This window comes from Eucyclogobius newberryi, unplaced genomic scaffold (genome assembly GCF_026437365.1).
Source record: "Eucyclogobius newberryi isolate DKJ021-1_F unplaced genomic scaffold, fEucNew1.0.hap1 SCAF_5, whole genome shotgun sequence".
NCBI lineage: Eukaryota > Metazoa > Chordata > Actinopteri > Gobiiformes > Gobiidae > Eucyclogobius > Eucyclogobius newberryi.
The window spans coordinates 6,078,217-6,098,666 of record NW_027316167.1 but is presented as its reverse complement, the minus strand read 5'-3'; the positions used below and the strand labels follow the sequence as shown (position 1 = coordinate 6,098,666).

The 20,450-nt window shown below is 48.6% G+C and overlaps 1 protein-coding gene across 1 annotated transcript in view; it reads left to right on the top strand.

Annotated features, from left to right (window-relative positions):
- LOC140381562 (mucin-2-like) overlaps positions 1-20,450 on the top strand; it is a 34,603-nt gene that overhangs the window by 6,702 nt on the left and 7,451 nt on the right. The window contains exons 7-28 of the mRNA XM_072465627.1: positions 831-989; positions 1,208-1,302; positions 1,382-1,508; positions 1,703-1,955; positions 2,178-2,227; positions 2,361-2,467; positions 3,036-3,187; positions 3,391-3,529; positions 4,120-4,224; positions 4,759-4,926; positions 6,226-6,465; positions 8,249-8,405; positions 9,065-9,193; positions 9,905-10,055; positions 10,123-10,166; positions 10,239-10,427; positions 11,238-12,386; positions 12,454-12,608; positions 12,686-12,857; positions 13,271-13,518; positions 14,492-14,675; positions 16,643-16,826. Of these exons, the coding sequence (XP_072321728.1) occupies positions 831-989; positions 1,208-1,302; positions 1,382-1,508; positions 1,703-1,955; positions 2,178-2,227; positions 2,361-2,467; positions 3,036-3,187; positions 3,391-3,529; positions 4,120-4,224; positions 4,759-4,926; positions 6,226-6,465; positions 8,249-8,405; positions 9,065-9,193; positions 9,905-10,055; positions 10,123-10,166; positions 10,239-10,427; positions 11,238-12,386; positions 12,454-12,608; positions 12,686-12,857; positions 13,271-13,518; positions 14,492-14,675; positions 16,643-16,826 (4,357 nt within the window). The remainder of the gene's footprint in view (positions 1-830; positions 990-1,207; positions 1,303-1,381; positions 1,509-1,702; positions 1,956-2,177; positions 2,228-2,360; positions 2,468-3,035; positions 3,188-3,390; positions 3,530-4,119; positions 4,225-4,758; positions 4,927-6,225; positions 6,466-8,248; positions 8,406-9,064; positions 9,194-9,904; positions 10,056-10,122; positions 10,167-10,238; positions 10,428-11,237; positions 12,387-12,453; positions 12,609-12,685; positions 12,858-13,270; positions 13,519-14,491; positions 14,676-16,642; positions 16,827-20,450) is intronic.

The following is a 20,450-nucleotide window of genomic DNA, read 5'->3' as shown; positions in this document are numbered from 1 at the left end:
TCTTCCTGTACAGTGTGTCTGTGTTATGAGTCCAGTTTGTGGTTCAGATGAACACCCAAGTACTTGTATGAGTCCACTCTCTCAATGTCCCGTCCCTGGATGTTCACTGGTGAGGGGGCAGTGGACATGTATTTAAGCATGTATTTAAGTGCGTATTTAAGCATGTATTTAAAGCAGTTATAGCAGTTTTATTGTACGTTATAGCTGAGAAACGTCAGTGTATTTTGAAATAACGGTAGTACAAATACCTAACATGTGAGTAGTACAAATACCTAGCTAACATGTGAGTTGTACAAATACTTAGCTAACATGTGAGTAGTACAAATACCTAGCTAACATGTGAGTAGTACAAATACCTAGCTAACATGTGAGTAGTACAAATACCTAGCTAACATGTGAGTAGTATAAATACCTAGCTAACATGTGAGTAGTACAAATACCTAGCTAACATGTGAGTAGTACAAATACCTAGCTAACATGTGAGTAGTACAAATACCTAGCTAACATGTGAGTAGTACAAATACTTAGCTAACATGTGAGTAGTACAAATACCTAGCTAACATGTGAGTAGTACAAATACTTAGCTAACATGTGAGTAGTACAAATACCTAGCTAACATGTGAGTAGTACAAATACCTAGCTAACATGTGAGTAGTACAAATACTTAGCTAACATGTGAGTAGTACAAATACTTAGCTAACATGTGAGTAGTACAAATACTTAGCTAACATGTGAGTAGTACAAATACTTAGCTAACATGTGAGTTGTACAAATACCTAGCTAACATGTGAGTAGTAGAAATACCTAGCTAACATGTGATGCACTTGCAGGGCTGTGCGGGAACTTCAACGGGAACGAGGCGGACGACTTCACGACGCTGAGCGGAGTCGTGGACGCCACGGCAACGGGCTTCGCCAACAGCTGGAAGACCTGTGCCAACTGCCTGGACATGAAGCAGGCGTACCCGGAACCCTGCGGCCATAGCAACGGTGGGAGAGGGGCGGAGCTGTGGGCAGGGTTTATAAGAGGAGGTTTTCAGTGTGATAAGAGGAGGTTTTCAGTGTGATAAGAGGAGGTTTTCAGTGTGATAAGAGGAGGTTTTCAGTGTGATAAGAGGAGGTTTTCAGTGTGATAAGAGGAGGTTTTCAGTGTGATAAGAGGAGGTGTTTTTCCTGATGACTGATGCGTTGCTCGTGTTTGATTCCAGAAAAACGAGCCCAGAGTGGGTGCAGCGTACTGATGGATGAAGAGAGTGCATTTGCCCCGTGCCACGCCGTCGTGAGCCCTGTGCTGTATCATCAGGTGAGTGACACGCGGCGGTCACACGTGTGCACAGACCTGCTGACGTGCACGGATAAATACAGGTGTGTTTATGTGACAGAGGTGCGTGTATGACGACTGTAACTGCGATCAGAGTGAGGACTGCGTGTGCGCAGCGTTGTCCTCTTATGTCCACGCCTGTGCAGCAGCGGGCGTCCACATCGCAGGCTGGAGGGACGTGCTGTGTGGTGAGGACTCCCAAACACAACCATATTATACTGTATATACTATATGCATTGACCAGTTGTGACAGAACTGACAGTTATGGACCAATGGTGTCCCAGCCCTGACAGTTGTATGTAGTGTCACTTTGGAAAGCAGTGTAAAGAGCCTCTTTCCCTCCATGAGAGTTAAGTCGTGATTAAACGTCTTCTCTGTGTAGGGAAATATACCTCGTGCCATAAAGGGATGGTGTTCGCCTACAACATCACCTCTGGTCCCGGGACGTGCCGCTGCAGGTCCTCCTCGGAGCCCGACTGTAATCTGTCCTTCGTGTCCCTGGATGGTTGCGTGTGCGTCCCCGGCACCTTCCTGGACGACTCCGGGAACTGTGTCCCTCCCGAGAATTGCCCGTGCTACTACCAGGGCACTGCGGTGCCCGAGGGACAGGTGGTGGAGACGGACAGCGCGATCTGGTACTGACACTCAGATGATTGATACAGATTATTGAAGTGTTGGGAAGTAATTAAATATAACAAAACATATACATATAACAAAATCATGTATCAAGATGCACTCAAATTCAGTCGTCAAGTACATTTTTGAAGTTCCCCCTCACACGGACTGTAGATGACTTTAATCCTAAAATGTTACTATAATCGGAGACTGTCAGTAACGTCTCTTAAATGTTTCTGCAGCACGTGTAAAGCTGGCGTCATCAGCTGTGTAGGACAGCCTTTACCTCCAAGTAAGTGGATCTGTTCATATAAAACCAGCATTTTTGAGAAACATATCTTTGTGCATCACCATTATTTATATTCACAGACCATAACTATAACACAGCCTTTTAACTAGAACTGTCGATGTCTCCAATATTGCAGCAGAGACATGTGCCCCGCCCCTGGTCCGCTTCATCTGCTCTGAGCACGGCCCGTACGCTAAAGGCAAAGAGTGTGAGAAGAGCTGTGCCACCATGGACTCCCCCTGCGTGAGTACCCCTGCCCTCACTTTGTGTTGTGCCCCCTGCACCGTGCCCCCTGCCCCGTGCCCTCTGCCCCCTGCGTGAGTACCTCTGCTTCCTGCCCTCTGCCCCCTGCGTGAGTACCCCTGCCCTCACTTTGTGTTGTGCCCCCTGCATACTGCCCTCTGCCCCCTGCGTGAGTACCTCTGCTCCCTGCCCTCTGCTCCCTGCCCTCTGCTCCCTGCCCTCTGTCCCCTGCCCTCTGCGTGAGTACCCCTGCCCTCTGCATCCTGCACCCTGCCCTCTGCCCTCTGCCCCCTGCATGAGTACCCCTGCCCCCTGCCCCCTGCATGAGTACCCCTGCCCCCTGCCCTCTGCGTGAGTACCCCTGCCCTCACTTTGTGTTGTGCCCCCTGCCCTCTGCCATCTGCCCCCTGCGCTCTGTGTGAGTACCCCTGCCCCCTGCCTTCTGTGTGAGTACCCCTGCCCCTCTGCCCTCTGCCCCGCTGCCCTCTGCCCCCTGCCCTCTGCTCCAGCCTGACCCGTTATGAAAAGGCTCGTGCTCAAACTGCCTGTTGTGTTTGGCGTGGTGCAGGTGAGCTCTGGCTGCGTGTCCGGCTGCATGTGTCCGCCCGGGACCATCTCTGATGACCACAATGGCTGCATCAAACCCGAGGCGTGTCCCTGTGTCCACAACGGGCTGAGCTACCCTCCTGGACAGAGCATCAAGGTGGACTGCAACACCTGGTACGTCCAAACGTCCAGGCTCCGCTAATTCTGTCACACAAGACGAGACGATCCGCTCTCGTATACTGTCAGTAATGCTCCTGATGAATTACTAATGAACTAATAAGCATAATAAGAACAAATAAAGACATGTAAAAAATATTCAATATACTTACAAATAGATAAACAAAGACATGTTTAAAATATATATGTTCTTGTTTCAGCACATGCATGGACAGGAAGTGGCTCTGCACAGAGAAAGCATGTGACAGCTCGTGCACGGTGTACGGCGACGGACATTACCAAACCTTCGATCGCCTGCGCTTCACGTTTGACGGCACCTGCGAGTACAGCCTGGTCCAGGTACTCACAGTTCAATGATCCGGGTACTCACAGCTCACAGTTCACTGATCCGGGTACTCACAGCTCACTGTTCACTGGTCCGGGTACTCACAGCTCACAGTTCACTGGTCCGGGTACTCACAGCTCACAGCTCACTGGTCTGGGTACTCACAGCTCACTGTTCACTGGTCTGGGTACTCACAGCTCACCGGTCCGGGTACTCACAGCTCACTGGTCCGGGTACTCACAGCTCACCGGTCCGGGTACTCACAGCTCACTGGTCCGGGTACTCACAGCTCACTGGTCCGGGTACTCACAGTTCACTGGTCCCTGGTCTCACATCTTCAAGAAGACATGTTTAGTCACACTCAAGCCTCAAATACAGGGTTACTTAAACATACATGAATCAATTGAAACATTCAACTCTGCGTAGGCTAATAATGAGTATATAACCAGTATTGTGACATGGTTTTAAGCTCAATAATAGTAATAATAATAATAGTTCTGAGCTACCGTGTATTCACATGTCTTGTGAAACATATCCAGACTCTTTATATTTAACTAGTCCAGTAGTACTGAGTATAATAGTGTTTGACTCTGGTGTTCTCCAGGACCAGTGTGGCAAGGCCAAAGGCACCTTCCGTGTGGTGACGGAGGACGTGCCCTGTGGGACCACCAGCACCAGCTGCTCCAAGACCATCAAAGTCTTCCTTCAGGTCTGCGGCTCGTCTCTGATCCTGCTGCTTTTATTCACACGCTCAGATATCAAATGTACCGGTTTAGCTTTGTTTTTAGATGAAACCTTCTGCACTTGTTCTGTTTGGTAGCATCAGATAAGGATTTGTAACTGACCACGTAGTGTTTGGGGGACGACACGTTAGTAACACGTTAATAACACGTTAGTCACATGTTGGTTGGAGTGAAGCCCCTCCTGATGTACTTTTGAAGTGAGGAACAGGAAGAGTAACACAGTAAATGTACACTTTTGGGGCGGCGGACACTTTCCTTTAGCAGGCGGTTGCTCGTGTCTCTTGCTGATTGGGGGGTGTGTGCAGGGGTCCTGGCTGGTCCTGACCCAGGCGGTTGCTTGTGTCTCTTGCTGATTGGGGTGTGTGTGCTGGGGTCCCGGCTGGTCCTGACCCGGGCGGTTGCTTGTGTCTCTTGCTGATTGGGGTGTGTGTGCTGGGGTCCCGGCTGGTCCTGACCCGGGCGGTTGCTTGTGTCTCTTGCTGATTGGGGGGTATGTGCAGGGGTCCCGGCTGGTTCTGACTCAGGCGGACTACCAAGTGCAGGGCTCCGTGGCTCCGTTTCACTTCAGCACCGTGGGACAGTACCTGGTCATCGAGATCAACATCGGACTCATCCTCATCTGGGATCGCAAGACCGTCCTCTTCATCAAGCTCGACCCCAAATACAGGGTACAAATACACGTTACTGCAGTACACATGTTTACAAAGTGACACTATCGTTTACTACAGTTTTTCCTGCACATAAACTCTACTTGTTTTATTGCAATGGCATCAAAAAGTGGCATGTACTTGATACAGTATTTAAATATTCCATAATTATAACATAATATACTGTATTGTATAGTATTTCTTGACTCCCCATTCACACATTAACCACACCAAACCTGGGACTAAACCAGGACTAAACCAGGACTAAACCAGGACTGAACCAGGACTGAACCAGGTCTAAACCAGGACTGAACCAGGACTGAACCAGGTCTAAACCAGGACTGAACCAGGACTGAACCAGGTCTAAACCAGGACTGAACCAGGACTAAACCTGGACTGAACCAGGACTAAACCAGGACTAAACCAGGACTGAACCAGGACTAAACCTGGACTGAACCAGGACTAAACCAGGACTAAACCTGGACTGAACCAGGACTAAACCAGGACTAAACCAGGAAAGTAAAAGTAAAAGTACTGGACTGAAGTAAAATGTGTAGGTAGCTGCACTTTCATTACGTACATTTTACTGTAGATACGTTTTACTTTTACTTCTCTACATTTAAGAGCAGGAATCTGTTCTTTTCACTCCACATTTGTAACTGAACTAAAAAGTATTTAAAAATAGATTTTTTTCTAATAGTTTTTTGCACGTTTATGGAGAGATCGTTCATCTGGCGTTGAGCAAACAAAATGAAGCTTTATAAATGACCAAGAAAATTGCTTATTAGTTATTCTTAGTTCCTAGTTTTTCCTCCTGTACATGTACTTTTAATTAAGTAACAAAATACTTCTAGTACTTCTTCCTCCGCTGATTCAAACTTACAACCCAAAACGGTTGAACCCTGTCGTTATCTGCTATAAATATTAACCTTAAAGTCCTTTCAACTGGCGACGATCACGTCTTTGGAGTTGAATACCGTATTTTCCAGACTATAAGTTGCACCTTTTTTCATAGTTTTGGCCGGGGTGCGACTTATACTTATATTCATACTTATACTTATACTCCGGAGCAACTTATATGTGATATTATTTGTTATTTTCACACTTACAACTACATTTCATACTCCAGTGCAACTTATGTATGTTTTTTTCTTTTCTATTATGCATTTTTTGGCTGGTGCGACTTATAGTCCAGAAAATACGGTAATTGTGAAAAACCGGTTTCACTTCAGTTTGAACCATAAACCAGGTCAACACATCTACGCCAGACGGACAATTCTCAGTCTAACGTCCGTCCTTCTGACCGGCCGCTGTGTCCAGGACCGAGTGTGCGGACTGTGCGGGAACTACGACGGCAAAGCCAACAACGACATGACCAGTCGCTGCGGCGCCGCCGTGGTCAACCCGCTGGTGTTCGGGAACAGCTGGAAGGACATGTCCAACTGCCCGGACGTCCACGGCGTGAGCGGCCCGTGCATGGACGAGCCCCACCGACTGCCCTGGGCCCACGAGCGGTGCGGCGTCCTCCACGGGCCGGTCTTCTCCGCCTGCCGCGCCTCTGTACGTGCCACTGTGTAATAACTGTGTAATAACTGTGTAATAATATGTGTAGAACAGCTTTATGTCACAGATGGTGTTACATAAAGACGTGTGGAGCTTCTACTCTGGTTTATCACTGAAAACGAAAGAAAAAACAAGCTAAAATTCTTCTTAAAATAGATCAAATTAGACGATCTTGACTATGGAATGTGGATGTAGATAATTGTGATTTATGAATGTATATTGCGGTTTATTTTCACTCAAGGGATGTTGTGACGGGGTTTATAGATGTGTGTAGTCTTTTTTTAAACAGGAAGCAGATTCTTTTCAATGTGGTGTAGACATGATTCATCTGTGTGAATGTTTGTGTGTTTGTGAGTGTTTGGGTGTTTGTGTGTTTGTGTGTTTATGTGTTTGGGAGTGTTTGTGTGTTTGTGTGTTTGGGAGTGTTTGTGTGTTTGGGAGTGTTTGGGAGTGTTCATGTGTTTGTGTGTCATGTGTTTGTGTGTTTGTGTGTTTATGTGTTTGGGAGTGTTTGTGTGTTTGTGTGTTTGTGTGTCATGTGTTTGAGTGTTTGTGTGTGTTTGTGTGTTTGTGTGTTTATGTGTTTGGGAGTGTTTGGGTGTTTGTGTGTTTGTGTGTCAGTGTGTGTTTGTGTGTTTGTGTGTTTGTGTGTGTTTGTGTGTTTATGTGTTTGGGAGTGTTTGGGTGTTTGTGTGTCATGTGTTTGTGTGTCATGTGTTTGTGTGTCATGTGGTTGTGTGTGTTTGTGTGTTTATGTGTTTGTGAGTGTTTGTGAGTGTTTGTGAGTGTTTGGGTGTTTGTGTTTGGGAGTGTTTGTGTGTTTGGGAGTGTTTGGGTGTTTGTGTGTTTGTGTGTTTGGGAGTGTTTGTGTGTTTGTGTGTTTGGGAGTGTTTGGGTGTTTGTGTGTTTGTGTGTTTGGGAGTGTTTGGGAGTGTTCATGTGTTTGTGTGTCATGTGTTTGAGTGTTTGTATGTGTTGTGTGTTTATGTGTTTGGGAGTGTTTGGGAGTGTTCATGTGTTTGGGAGTGTTTGTGTGTTTGTGAGTGTTTGTGTGTTTGTGAGTGTTTGTGTGTGTTTGTGTGTTTGTGAGTGTTTGTGTGTTTGTGAGTGTTTGTGTGTGTTTGTGTGTTTGTGAGTGTTTGTGAGTGTTTGTGTGTTTGTGAGTGTTTGTGAGTGTTTGTGTGTTTATGTGTTTGTGTGTGTTTGTGAGTGTTTGTGTGTTTATGTGTTTGTGTGTGTTTGTGTGTTTATGTGTTTGTTTGTGTTTGTGTGTTTATGTGTTTGTTTGTTTGTTTGTGTGTGTTTGTGTGTTTGTGAGTGTTTGTGAGTGTTTGTGAGTGTTTGTGTGTTTGTGTGTCATGTGTTTGAGTGTTTGTGTGTGTTTGTGTGTTTATGTGTTTGTGTGTTTGGGTGTTTGGGTGTGTTTGTGTGTTTGTTTGTTTGTGTTTGTTTGTTTGTTCGTTTGTTTGTGAGTGTCTGTGTGTTTGTGTGTTTGTGAGTGTTTGTGTGTTTGTTTGTGTGTGTTTGTGTGTTTGTGTGTGTTTGTTTGTTTGTTTGTTTGTGAGTGTTTGTAAGTGTGATTGTGTTTGTGAGTGTTTGTGTGTAACTTTGTGTAAGTGGAGCTGTAGCCATAGACAGTAAAGTTGACCTTTCTTGCCTCACCTAAAGGTTTTGGGTGTCTCAGAAATATGTGAACTTGCAAATAACAAATGCTTTATGTCTTTATTGAAGTAATACACTAGTTTGTGGTCTGAATGAGTGAAAAGCATGTTTGCTGCAGGTGGATCCAGCTCCATACTACGACGCCTGTGTGTCTGACACATGTTCCTGTGACTCTGGAGGAGCCTGCGAGGCCCTCTGCACGTCTGTGGCAGCCTACGCCGAGGCCTGCAGCCAGGTGGGCTCCTGTGTGGAGTGGAGGACCCCCGAGCTGTGCCGTAAGCCCCCCGACAGCACACACTCAAATGCAGATGACACCACGCTGTGTTTACATATCGTTTACTTACATGTATTGAGCCAAAGTGAGAAGTACTGAGTCATTACAGTGACTTTCTTGTGAAATAGTCTTTAAAGTAATAATTCTCTTACTTAAGGACGGTCGAGTTACTCTTCCCTCTGTGATTAAGTTTTATGATTTGAATATTTCAGACTCTAGCACATCTTGCCACACAGGGTTATTTACCGTACTTTTAGAACTTGTCCCTGATTGTTTAGTCATGTTCTCAGCAATTGTGATTAAAATATAAATCATAACATCACGATTAACTTTTCATCCAAAGAGTTCCAACGCAGTAGTGCATTTCCCCCAGATACTTTTTCACTCTCACCAGTATTTGTGCCACTACTTTTTACTTCAATCCGCGCCATCATCGTCATCATCGTCATTGTGCACTCTACTGGTCGTTTAGTCGATTAATCGGTGATGTTTTCTATGATTGATGTGGGACGACAGCAGAAAGAGATGGCACCATGACCCCGCCTTTCATATGCCGCGCCCACACTGCGTCCTAGCACGTGCTGTTGTGTTTTTGTGAGCTCACTCTGGGTCAGGTACACACTCGCTCAACTGCACGTCCGCGTGTTTGTGTCTTTACAGCGATCGTCTGCGATGGCTACAAGCATCAGGGCGAGTGTGAGTGGCACTACGAGCCCTGCGGCGCCCCCTGTATGAAGACCTGCCGCAACCTTTCTGGCCTTTGCTCCGCCCACATCCCGCCTCTGGAAGGTGAGCGACGCCCCCTGTCCTCTTCTGATGCGCACGTGCCGCTAATGTCTGCTACATTCTGCTCATAAAGTCACCAATTTGGGGCAACCATGCTAGTCGTTAGCTTGATCATATGTTCTTGAACTGCATATCTACAACACTTTTATAAATGTTTAGTAATACATAACTAATCATTTAACAAAAATAAACTTATCATCATTAAGCTTAACCCCAATGAAATGATTATAATGTATTATTAAATGACTGGTTTGTTTGTCAATGATTGATAAATAGTTATAAATGTGTTGTATCTATGCCTTATTCTAAAGTGATAAACTAATTATATTTAAAAGAGTAAAGTTTTCTGTAAAAAGATCTTCTGGTTAAACTTAAACTCTATCTATCAACCAATTTTGACTCTATTTGAGTTGTCTTGGTGATAATTCATTTTAGGGGTGTGGCCTAAAGAATGAGCCCAGAGTTCTGTCACACTTCTATATGATGTTATTTTATGTGAACGTCTGTATTTAGTATGAGAAAACTGTATATATACAAAAACACCAGAAATGTGTTGCCGTGGGAGACCAACGCTTCGGTCTGAGCGCTGGTCTGAGCGTCGGCCTGAGCATCGGCCTGCCGCTGCTCTGAGCGTCGGCCTGGCGCTGCTCTGCCACTCTCGCAGAACATCCCTTGCAAAGCGATAACACACGGTAATCGTATGTTTTTAAACAGGTTGCTACCCAAAATGCCCTCCTGCAACGCCGTACTTCGAGGAGATCGCAAACATTTGTGTTGCCAAGGACCAATGTGGTTGCTACAGTGACGAGGGAACGCATTTCAACGACGGCGACATCGTGCCAACGTCGCAAAACTGTTACGTGTGGTAAGTCCCATCACAAGGTCCTATAACGACATCTTTACTACTATTACGATATCCCTTCCCCCTCCAGCACGTGCCAGGCATCCGTCATCCGCTGCCATTACGACGTCAAAGGTACAGCAGGTTTATGAACGTTAACATGCTTTTATTTTGAAGTGTGTCTGAAGCTCTCACGTGTCTTTCCAGTCTGTTGGTGCTTGTATCACGGTGCCTCGTACTCCTTCGGGACAGTCCTGTACAACACCAGCGACGGCCACGGGAACTGTCTGACCGCCGTGTGTGGTCACAACGGCACCATCGACCGCCGCATGTACCCCTGTGCAGCGCCCTCTACAGTCTCAGCCACCACCACGTTCCGCTTCACTACAGACGGACGTAACTATCTTTCTTTTCTTTCTGTCATTCAAATGTTTATTGAAATTTCCTTTGAAACGTCCAAGACATTTAGTCGTTTTCAGACACAAACCACTGCCCAGTTATCACTTCCTCCCGCTCCATTTTCCTTTCACACGCAGCATTCTCTCCTTTCACATTTGAAGTGAAGGAGTAATCCGTTTCTTACATATTCTCACAATTAGCCGGGGACATCACTCAGTAGGTACAGATCACATGGTAACCAGCCCTGCATCATGTCCAAGAGAGACCAAAGGGCCGTCCCATAGAGCATCAAAGTGCTTCTGGCATTTTGACATTTCCAATATAGATAATTTCTGCGAATAATTCAAGGTGCACAAATGATACAGTTTTGGAGCTTTACTGAGTAAGTTGGGAAGTGGCAGAAATGTCTCCACCAAATTTCAGACAACTTATATTTCCCTTTAAACAATCTTTCATTTGAAGATAAAAGTAACAAATCTAATCATGCACTCGAACATTGAACATTTCTCGACTGTATTATGAGAGGCCAATCCTCTTAATACCTTCCATAACCATTGAGTCCAATATATTGGCTGTTTACCTATTTTAATTCTAGGATTATGCCCAAAGAAGCATATTTTTGAGCCATACAGTAAATTGTAAATGTATTTATTTTTTAAGAGTTATTACCATCTTTATTGTATTTCCCTTTCCCCCCAATGTTAAATGAAGTAAACTCCACTTTTCCAATTATACTTATCCACTCATCCATTATAAAAGCCACATTGTGCACCCTTCATTTTTGTTCATGGCCCTTTATCTCCAAAGAACATACTGAAGACTTCTGCTCCTGGACCAACTGGATCAACTCAGACCACCCCCTGTACGGCAAAAAAGGGGGTGATAACGAGAGCATCCAGCGACTCTTCTACAAGGGCTATAACGTCTGTTGGCACCCCATGAAAGTGGAGTGTCGAGCTGTCCAGCACCCAGACACGCCCCTCAGTGAACTGGGACAATGGGTCACATGTAACACTGTTGTGGGACTTCTGTGTAAGAACAGCCAGCAGTACCCACGCCTGTGTTTGGACTACGAAGTACGGCTGTGTTGCAGACCACAGCGCGTCACAACAGCAGTGCCACCTTCCACCGCAGTGACTACCCCATCAGTCACAACGAAACCCACCCCCTCCACCACCCCTCATCACCATTGTCCTGGAGGGCACCACAAGATCTGCGAGTGGTCACAGTGGTTCAACCTTGGACATCCCTCCCCTGGACCCAGTGGGGTGGAGGTGGAATCCATTCAAGACCTCATCTCTGCAGGGTTCCTCACCTGTTCCGATCCCGTGTGGGTTGAGTGCAGACCAGCTTTGAACTCAGGGAAATCCCTCTTTCAGCTGGGACAGAAGATCACCTGCAACAAACACGTCGGCCTCTTGTGCAAAAATGATGATCAGGAACTGGGGCACGAATGCTACGACTATGAGATTAGAGTGAAATGCTGTGAATGCCCGACACGGCCCACCGCGTCACCTGCGACCACGCCCCGCGCGTCCGGCTCACCGACCACCAACCCGCCCCCGCACACGACCGCCGGCTGCAGCGAAGACGACATGTCCTGCGAGTGGTCGCGGTGGTTCAACCTCCGTCATCCTTCGGCCGCACCCAGCGGCGGGGACGTGGAATCCATCCATGGCATCATCTCTGCCGGGTTTGTCATCTGTTCGGCTCCGGCGTCGGTGGAGTGCCGGGCGGCGCTGTACCCGACGCTCTCCCTCTCTCAGCTGGGACAGGACGTCATCTGTGACAAACGCATTGGCCTCGTGTGCAAGAACAATAAAGGGCAGGAGTGCTACGACTACGAGGTACGAGTGAAGTGCTGCGAATGCCCGACGTCGGCCACCACCCGGCGGCTCCCCACGACGTCCGTCAACACCTGCCACTGCATCCACAATGGCATTACCTTTTCTCCAGGTATGACTATTACATTTTTTCTTTCATCTTTTCCCTATTTCCAGACCAACGTTTTCTCTCATTCCAGGTTTGACCGTCTACAACTACACAGACTACGAGGGCTACTGTTACATCGGCTACTGCAACCAGTCTTGTGACATCGTAGTCCTGCATTACCAGTGTCTGTCAGTGACCCCGACCTCGCCGACCAAGGACTGTCTTCATCTTCAGCCGCCTAGAAAGGTATGCGTGACAATCTCCTCGCTGCGCTTTAACTGCTCGGACCGTGCAAAGTTCAAGTCACCCCTGTCTTCTTGTAGGACGGAGAGACCTGGAGTCAGAGTCGTTGTCGCTTCGCCACCTGCATGGACGGCGAAGTGATCTACAGCGAAATGCAGTGTCAGATTCCTACGCCGCCCGTGTGCGCCAACAACTTTCCTCCCGTGAAAGTGTACGAACACGACGGGTGCTGCTGGCATTACGAGTGCCAATGTAAGTCTGAGGAACAACTGAAGTCGTCTATTGCATTTTCAACCACTGGAGCGTCTAACCGAGTTCTTTATACCTTGGAATTTCTCAAGTCGATGTGTTACTTTTATCAGATTTTGATAGCTTTTGACATGGGAGATAGCTATGGGCCTGTGGAGGTCTGGGAGCTCCTTGGGCTTTATCAGGATGATCATTCTGGGTCCTGCCGAGTGGTAGTTCTGTGTAATTAGACGGGTTATTGTAGCGTTTATTCTGGGTTGTATAGTTATTTGACATTTGACATTGCCAAAGGTAAAGAAAAAGAGCCAGGAATAACCAGGATAGTTGTGTGTCCTGTTTGTAAAAGTGTAAATGTATCTACAAAGGCTATTAAACAACTGTATAATGACTTACTTCAACGGATGAACTTTCCTCAGGTATTTGTTACAGCCGGGGAGCCCCAAACTATGTGACGTTTGATGGAACCCACTACACCTTCCAGGGCTCATGTTCGTACTGGCTTGTGAAAGAGGTTTTTCCCCGGTACGGCTTTAGTGTGATGATCAGCAATTTAGAGTGCGAGTCCCACCTCCGCTCCACCTGCACGCAGTCCATCACCATCTTCTACAAACAATACAAGATCTACATCACCCAGACGCACCACCATGGCGTCTTCACCAGTCGGGTAAGAACCGTCTCACCTCACACATACAATAGAAGTGATAACAGGAGTTTTGTAGGTATATTACATTTACAAACCTGTGTTTTGTTATGTATGACTTAAGAATAAGAACACATATTTTGCTGTCTAGTGTGTAATTTAAGAACTACTATGTGCAAGTGAATTCAAACTGAGATCAAAAAGCTGCTTAAAGAGCAAATAATATTAAAAGTGCATTTTTTTAATCTGTTTTTGTTGTTTTTTGCTTTTTATAATCAAGTTCTGTAAAGCTGGTGCAAATCACCTAGACCAGGGATGTCCAAAGTGGGGCCCGCAGGCCAAACTTGGCCCTCCAGGGGTCTAATTTATTATCTATTTGATATCATTTTGTGCTGAAAAGAGTAGTTACAAAGGAGATCAAATCAAGTCTGTTCCCCTGAAAACACGTTAATAAATGGCAATCTATTCATCACCTCTTTGCAAAAATAATAATAATGTTATAATGCCTTTTATATTTATTCTGCTTGGATTATTTTAAATGTTCTATTGTGACATGATTATCCGCTTTGAAAGGGGAATTGTCAAGACCCAAATCTAGTGTCTATCTCCCCAAAACAGCAGCTTTAATCCTCTTTATGTTCCCCAAAATAAATCTAGACAGGATTTAAAATCTTAGTCTCAGCTTCACAAAGAGTTACTTTGTCTCATCCATTTATTTGTGTTTATTTGTGATCGTTTTTCCTGCTGCCAACAGTACATTCCATCTAGTGTCTATATCAATACTTCCAAATTCAAAGAAAATAAACACAACTTTGTGTAATATTTAAAATAAAGGTGATGTTTCTGCACTAGTCTATTTTACTTTTGTTTGATACTTGAACCTGAACACAGAGATGCACATATGAGCTACCAAAGCCAAGTCTGAGTATTATTATCAGGATGATACAAAAATATCAAATTATTGTTCTTCATTTGTCCATTTTATTCCCTTTTGCAGATTTTGGTGAACGACAAAGCTGTAAATTGTGCGTACCAAACTCCAGAGTTCCGTATTATCACCACCGGCATCAACATTATGACGGTTATTCCCAGAATTCAGGCCAAGATCGTCATCTCCGGGTTCCTCTTCAAAATCAACCTGCCGTTCAGTCTATTCGGCAGTAACACCCAGGGCCAGTGCGGTACGGGCCCTCACACACTCTTTTACCTGGAACCCTAACCCTAACACTAACCCAATACCCAGGGCCAGTGCGGTACGGGCCCTCCGACACTCTTTCACCTGAAACCCTAACCCTAACCCAGGGCCAGTGCGGTACGGGCCCTCAGACACTCTTTCACCTGGAACCCTAACCCTTACCCTCTTTTACCTGGAACCTTAACCCCAACTCTAACCCTCTTTTACCTGGAACCTTAACCCCAACTCTAACCCTCTTTTACCTGGAACCTTAACCCCAACTCTAACCATCTTTTACCTGGAACCCTAACCCCAACTCTAACCCTATTTTACCTGGAACCCTAACCCTTACCCTCTTTTACCTGGAACCCTAACCCCAACTCTAACCCTCTTTTACCTGGAACCCTAACCCAACACCCAGGGCCAGTGCGGTACGGGCCCTCACACACTCTTTCACCTGGAACCCTAACCCTCTTTTACCTGGAACCCTTACCCTAACCCTAACTCTAACCCTCTTTTACCTGGAACCCTTACCCTAACCCTCTTTTACCTGGAACCCTTACCCTAACCCTCTTTTACCTGGAACCCTTACCCTAACTCTAACCCTCTTTCACCTGGAACTCTAACCCTAACTCTAACCCTCTTTTACCTGGAACCCTTACCCTAACCCTCTTTTACCTGGAACCCTTACCCTAACCCTAACTCTAACTCTCTTTTACCTGGAACCCTTACCCTAACCCTCTTTTACCTGGAACCCTTACCCTAACCCTAACTCTAACCCTCTTTTACCTGGAACCCTTACCCTAACCCTCTTTTACCTGGAACCCTTACCCTAACCCTAACTCTAACCCTCTTTTACCTGGAACCCTTACCCTAACCCTCTTTTACCTGGAACCCTTACCCTAACCCTAACTCTAACCCTCTTTTACCTGGAACCCTTACCCTAACCCTCTTTTACCTGGAACCCTTACCCTAATCCTAACTCTAACCCTCTTTCACCTGGAACTCTAACCCTAACTCTAACCCTCTTTTACCTGGAACCTTTACCCTAACCCTAACTCTAACCCTCTTTTACCTGGAACCCTTACCCTAACCCTCTTTTACCTGGAACCCTTACCCTAACCCTAACTTTAACCCTCTTTTACCTGGAACCCTTACCCTAACCCTCTTTTACCTAGAACCCTTACCCTAACCCTTACCCTAACCCTCCTTTACCTGGAACCCTTACCCTAACCCTAACTCTAACCCTCTTTTACCTGGAACCCTTACCCTAACTCTAACCCTCTTTTACCAGGGTTTTACCTGGAACCCTTACCCTAACCCTCTTTTACCTGGAAACCTTACCCTAACCCTAACTCTAACCCTCTTTTACCTGGAACCCTTACCCTAACCCTCTTACCTGGAACCCTTACCCTAACCCTAACTCTAACCCTCTTTTACATGGAACCCTAACTCTAACCCTCTTTTACCTGGAACCCTTACCCTAACCCTAACTCTAACCCTCTTTCACCTGGAACTCTAACCCTAACTCTAACCCTCTTTTACCTGGAACCCTTACCCTAACCCTAACTCTAACCCTCTTTCACCTGGAACTCTAACCCTAACTCTAACCCTATTTTACCTGGAACCCTTACCCTAACCCTCTTTTACCTGGAACCCTTACCCTAACCCTCTTTTACCTGGAACCCTTACCCTAACCCTAACTCTAACCCTCTTTTACCTGGAACCCTTACCCTAACCCTCTTTTACCTGGAACCCTAACTCCAACCCCAGGAGCAAATTTCACACTCTTTTATATTGTTGCACGCGCTGAGTTTGAGATGTATTTTTGCTTGAGTGAATCACGTTCATGTGATCTGACTTTGACGTTGGAGCTTGAGTTCTCAGAGTTATTGTGCAGCTCGTGTTAATAATTGTGCTATAATAATGTGGTGAAAGTAAAGTGGATGAAACTAACGGTCTTCCTGCTTTCAGGCACGTGCAACAATAACCGTGGCGACGACTGCATCGTGCCCAGCGCTCCGACGCACTCCTCCTGCCCGGACATGGCACACGAGTGGCACACGGACAGTTACTGCCCCCCGTCCCATGTCACCACGCCAACACCCACGCCCCATCGTCCCTGTGACACCAAGATCTGTGACATCATCGAGAGCGCGTATGTGCATGTTAATTTAACACTTGGATACCAACCGCCATAACCACCTCTCCTGCTCCTCTTCCTCTCCTGCTCCTCTTCTTCTCCTGCTCCTCTTCTTCTCCTGCTCCTCTCCTGCTCCTCTTCTTCTCCTGCTCCTCTCCTGCTCCTCTTCTTCTCCTGCTCCTCTCCCTCTCCTCCTCCTCTCCCTCTCCTCTTCCTCTCCTGGTCCTCTCCTGCTCCTCTTCTTCTCCTGCTCCTCTTCCTCTCCTGGTCCTCTTCTTCTCCTGCTCCTCTTCTTCTCCTGCTCCTCTTCTTCTCCTGCTCCTCTCCCTCTCCTGCTCCTCTCCCTCTCCTGCTCCTCTTCCTCTCCTGGTCCTCTCCCTCTCCTGCTCCTCTTCCTCTCCTGCTCCTCTCCTGCTCCTCTCCCTCTCCTGCTCCTCTTCTTCTCCTGCTCCTCTCCTTCTCCTCTCCCTCTCCTGCTCCTCTCCCTCTCCTGCTCCTCTTCTTCTCCTGCTCCTCTTCTTCTCCTGCTCCTCTCCCTCTCCTGCTCCTCTCCCTCTCCTGCTCCTCTTCCTCTCCTGGTCCTCTCCCTCTCCTGCTCCTCTTCCTCTCCTGATCCTCTCCTGCTCCTCTCCTGCTCCTCTCCCTCTCCTGCTCCTCTCCCTCTCCTGCTCCTCTTCCTCTCCTGCTCCTCTCCTGCTCCTCTCCCTCTCCTGCTCCTCTCCCTCTCCTGCTCCTCTCCCTCTCCTGGTCCTCTCCTGCTCCTCTCCTGCTCCTCTTCTTCTCCTGCTCCTCTCCCTCTCCTGCTCCTCTTCTTCTCCTGCTCCTCTCCTGCTCCTCTTCTTCTCCTGCTCCTCTCCTTCTCCTCTCCCTCTCCTGCTCCTCTTCCTCTCCTGCTCCTCTTCTTCTCCTGCTCCTCTCCCTTTCCTGCTCCTCTCCCTCTCCTGCTCCTCTTCCTCTCCTGGTCCTCTCCTGCTCCTCTTCTTCTCCTGCTCCTCTTCCTCTCCTGGTCCTCTCCTGCTCCTCTTCTTCTCCTGCTCCTCTCCCTCTCCTGCTCCTCTTCCTCTCCTGGTCCTCTCCTGCTCCTCTCCTGCTCCTCTCCCTCTCCTTCTCCTCCCCCTCTCCTGCTCCTCTTCTTCTCCTGCTCCTCTCCCTCTCCTGCTCCTCTCCCTCTCCTGCTCCTCTTCCTCTCCTGCTCCTCTGCTGCTCCTCTCCTGCTCCTCTCCCTCTCCTGCTCCTCTTCCTCTCCTGGTCCTCTCCTGCTCCTCTCCTGCTCCTCTCCCTCTCCTGCTCCTCTTCTTCTCCTGCTCCTCTCCCTCTCCTGCTCCTCTCCCTCTCTTGCTCCTCTTCTTCTCCTGCTCCTCTCCCTCTCCTGCTCCTCTCCCTCTCCTGCTCCTCTTCCTCTCCTGGTCCTCTCCTGCTCCTCTCCTGCTCCTCTCCCTCTCCTGCTCCTCTTCTTCTCCTGCTCCTCTCCCTCTCCTGCTCCTCTCCCTCTCCTGCTCCTCTTCTTCTCCTGCTCCTCTCCCTCTCCTGCTCCTCTCCCTCTCCTGCTCCTCTTCCTCTCCTGCTCCTCTGCTGCTCCTCTCCTGCTCCTCTTCCTCTCCTGGTCCTCTCCTGGTCCTCTCCTGCTCCTCTTCTTCTCCTGCTCCTCTCCTGCTCCTCTCCCTCTCCTCCTCCTCTCCCTCTCCTGCTCCTCTCCCTCTCCTGCTCCTCTTCTTCTCCTGCTCCTCTCCTGCTCCTCTTCTTCTCCTGCTCCTCTCCCTCTCCTCCTCCTCTCCCTCTCCTGCTCCTCTTCCTCTCCTGGTCCTCTCCTGGTCCTCTCCTGCTCCTCTTCTTCTCCTGCTCCTCTCCTGCTCCTCTTCTTCTCCTGCTCCTCTCCCTCTCCTCCTCCTCTCCCTCTCCTGCTCCTCTTCCTCTCCTGGTCCTCTCCTGCTCCTCTTCTTCTCCTGCTCCTCTTCCTCTCCTGGTCCTCTCCTGCTCCTCTCCCTCTCCTGCCCCTCTTCTTCTCCTGCTCCTCTCCCTCTCCTGCTCCTCTCCCTCTCCTGCTCCTCTTCTTCTCCTGCTCCTCTCCCTCTCCTGCTCCTCTTCCTCTCCTGGTCCTCTCCCTCTCCTGCTCCTCTCCTTCTCCTGATCCTCTTCCTCTCCTGGTCCTCTCCTGCTCCTCTCCTGCTCCTCTCCCTCTCCTGCTCCTCTTCTTCTCCTGCTCCTCTCCCTCTCCTGCTCCTCTTCCTCTCCTGGTCCTCTCCTGCTCCTCTCCTGCTCCTCTCCCTCTCCTGCTCCTCTCCCTCTCCTGCTCCTCTTCCTCTCCTGCTCCTCTCCCTCTCCTGCTCCTCTTCCTCTCCTGCTCCTCTCCTGCTCCTCTCCTGCTCCTCTCCCTCTCCTGCTCCTCTTCTTCTCCTGCTCCTCTTCTTCTCCTGCTCCTCTCCCTCTCCTGCTCCTCTTCCTCTCCTGGTCCTCTCCTGCTCCTCTTCTTCTCCTGCTCCTCTCCCTCTCCTGCTCCTCTTCCTCTCCTGGTCCTCTCCTGCTCCTCTCCTGCTCCTCTCCCTCTCCTGCTCCTCTTCTTCTCCTGCTCCTCTCCCTCTCCTGCTCCTCTCCCTCTCCTGCTCCTCTTCTTCTCCTGCTCCTCTTCTTCTCCTGCTCCTCTCCCTCTCCTGCTCCTCTTCTTCTCCTGCTCCTCTCCCTCTCCTGCTCCTCTTCCTCTCCTGGCCCTCTCCTGCTCCTCTTCCTCTCCTGGTCCTCTCCTGCTCCTCTCCTGCTCCTCTCCCTCTCCTGCTCCTCTTCTTCTCCTGCTCCTCTCCCTCTCCTGCTCCTCTCCTGCTCCTCTTCCTCTCCTGGTCCTCTCCTGCTCCTCTCCTGCTCCTGCTCCTCTTCTTCTCCTGCTCCTCTTCTTCTCCTGCTCCTCTCCCTCCTGCTCCTCTCCCTCTCCTGCTCCTCTTCTTCTCCTGCTCCTCTCCCTCTCCTGCTCCTCTTCTTCTCCTGCTCCTCTCCCTCTCCTGCTCCTCTCCCTCTCCTGCTCCTCTTCTTCTCCTGCTCCTCTCCCTCTCCTGCTCCTCTCCTTCTCCTGCTCCTCTTCTTCTCCTGCTCCTCTCCTGCTCCTCTCCCTCTCCTGCTCCTCTTCTTCTCCTGCTCCTCTCCCTCTCCTGCTCCTCTTCTTCTCCTGCTCCTCTCCCTCTCCTGCTCCTCTCCCTCTCCTGCTCCTCTTCCTCTCCTGGTCCTCTCCTGCTCCTCTCCTGCTCCTCTCCCTCTCCTGCTCCTCTTCTTCTCCTGCTCCTCTCCCTCTCCTGCTCCTCTTCTTCTCCTGCTCCTCTCCCTCTCTTGCTCCTCTTCTTCTCCTGCTCCTCTTCTTCTCCTGCTCCTCTCCCTCTCCTGCTCCTCTTCTTCTCCTGCTCCTCTCCCTCTCCTGCTCCTCTCCCTCTCCTGCTCCTCTTCTTCTCCTGCTCCTCTCCCTCTCCTGCTCCTCTTCTTCTCCTGCTCCTCTCCCTCTCTTGCTCCTCTTCTTCTCCTGCTCCTCTTCTTCTCCTGCTCCTCTCCCTCTCCTGCTCCTCTTCTTCTCCTGCTCCTCTCCCTCTCCTGCTCCTCTCCCTCTCCTGCTCCTCTTCTTCTCCTGCTCCTCTCCCTCTCCTGCTCCTCTTCTTCTCCTGC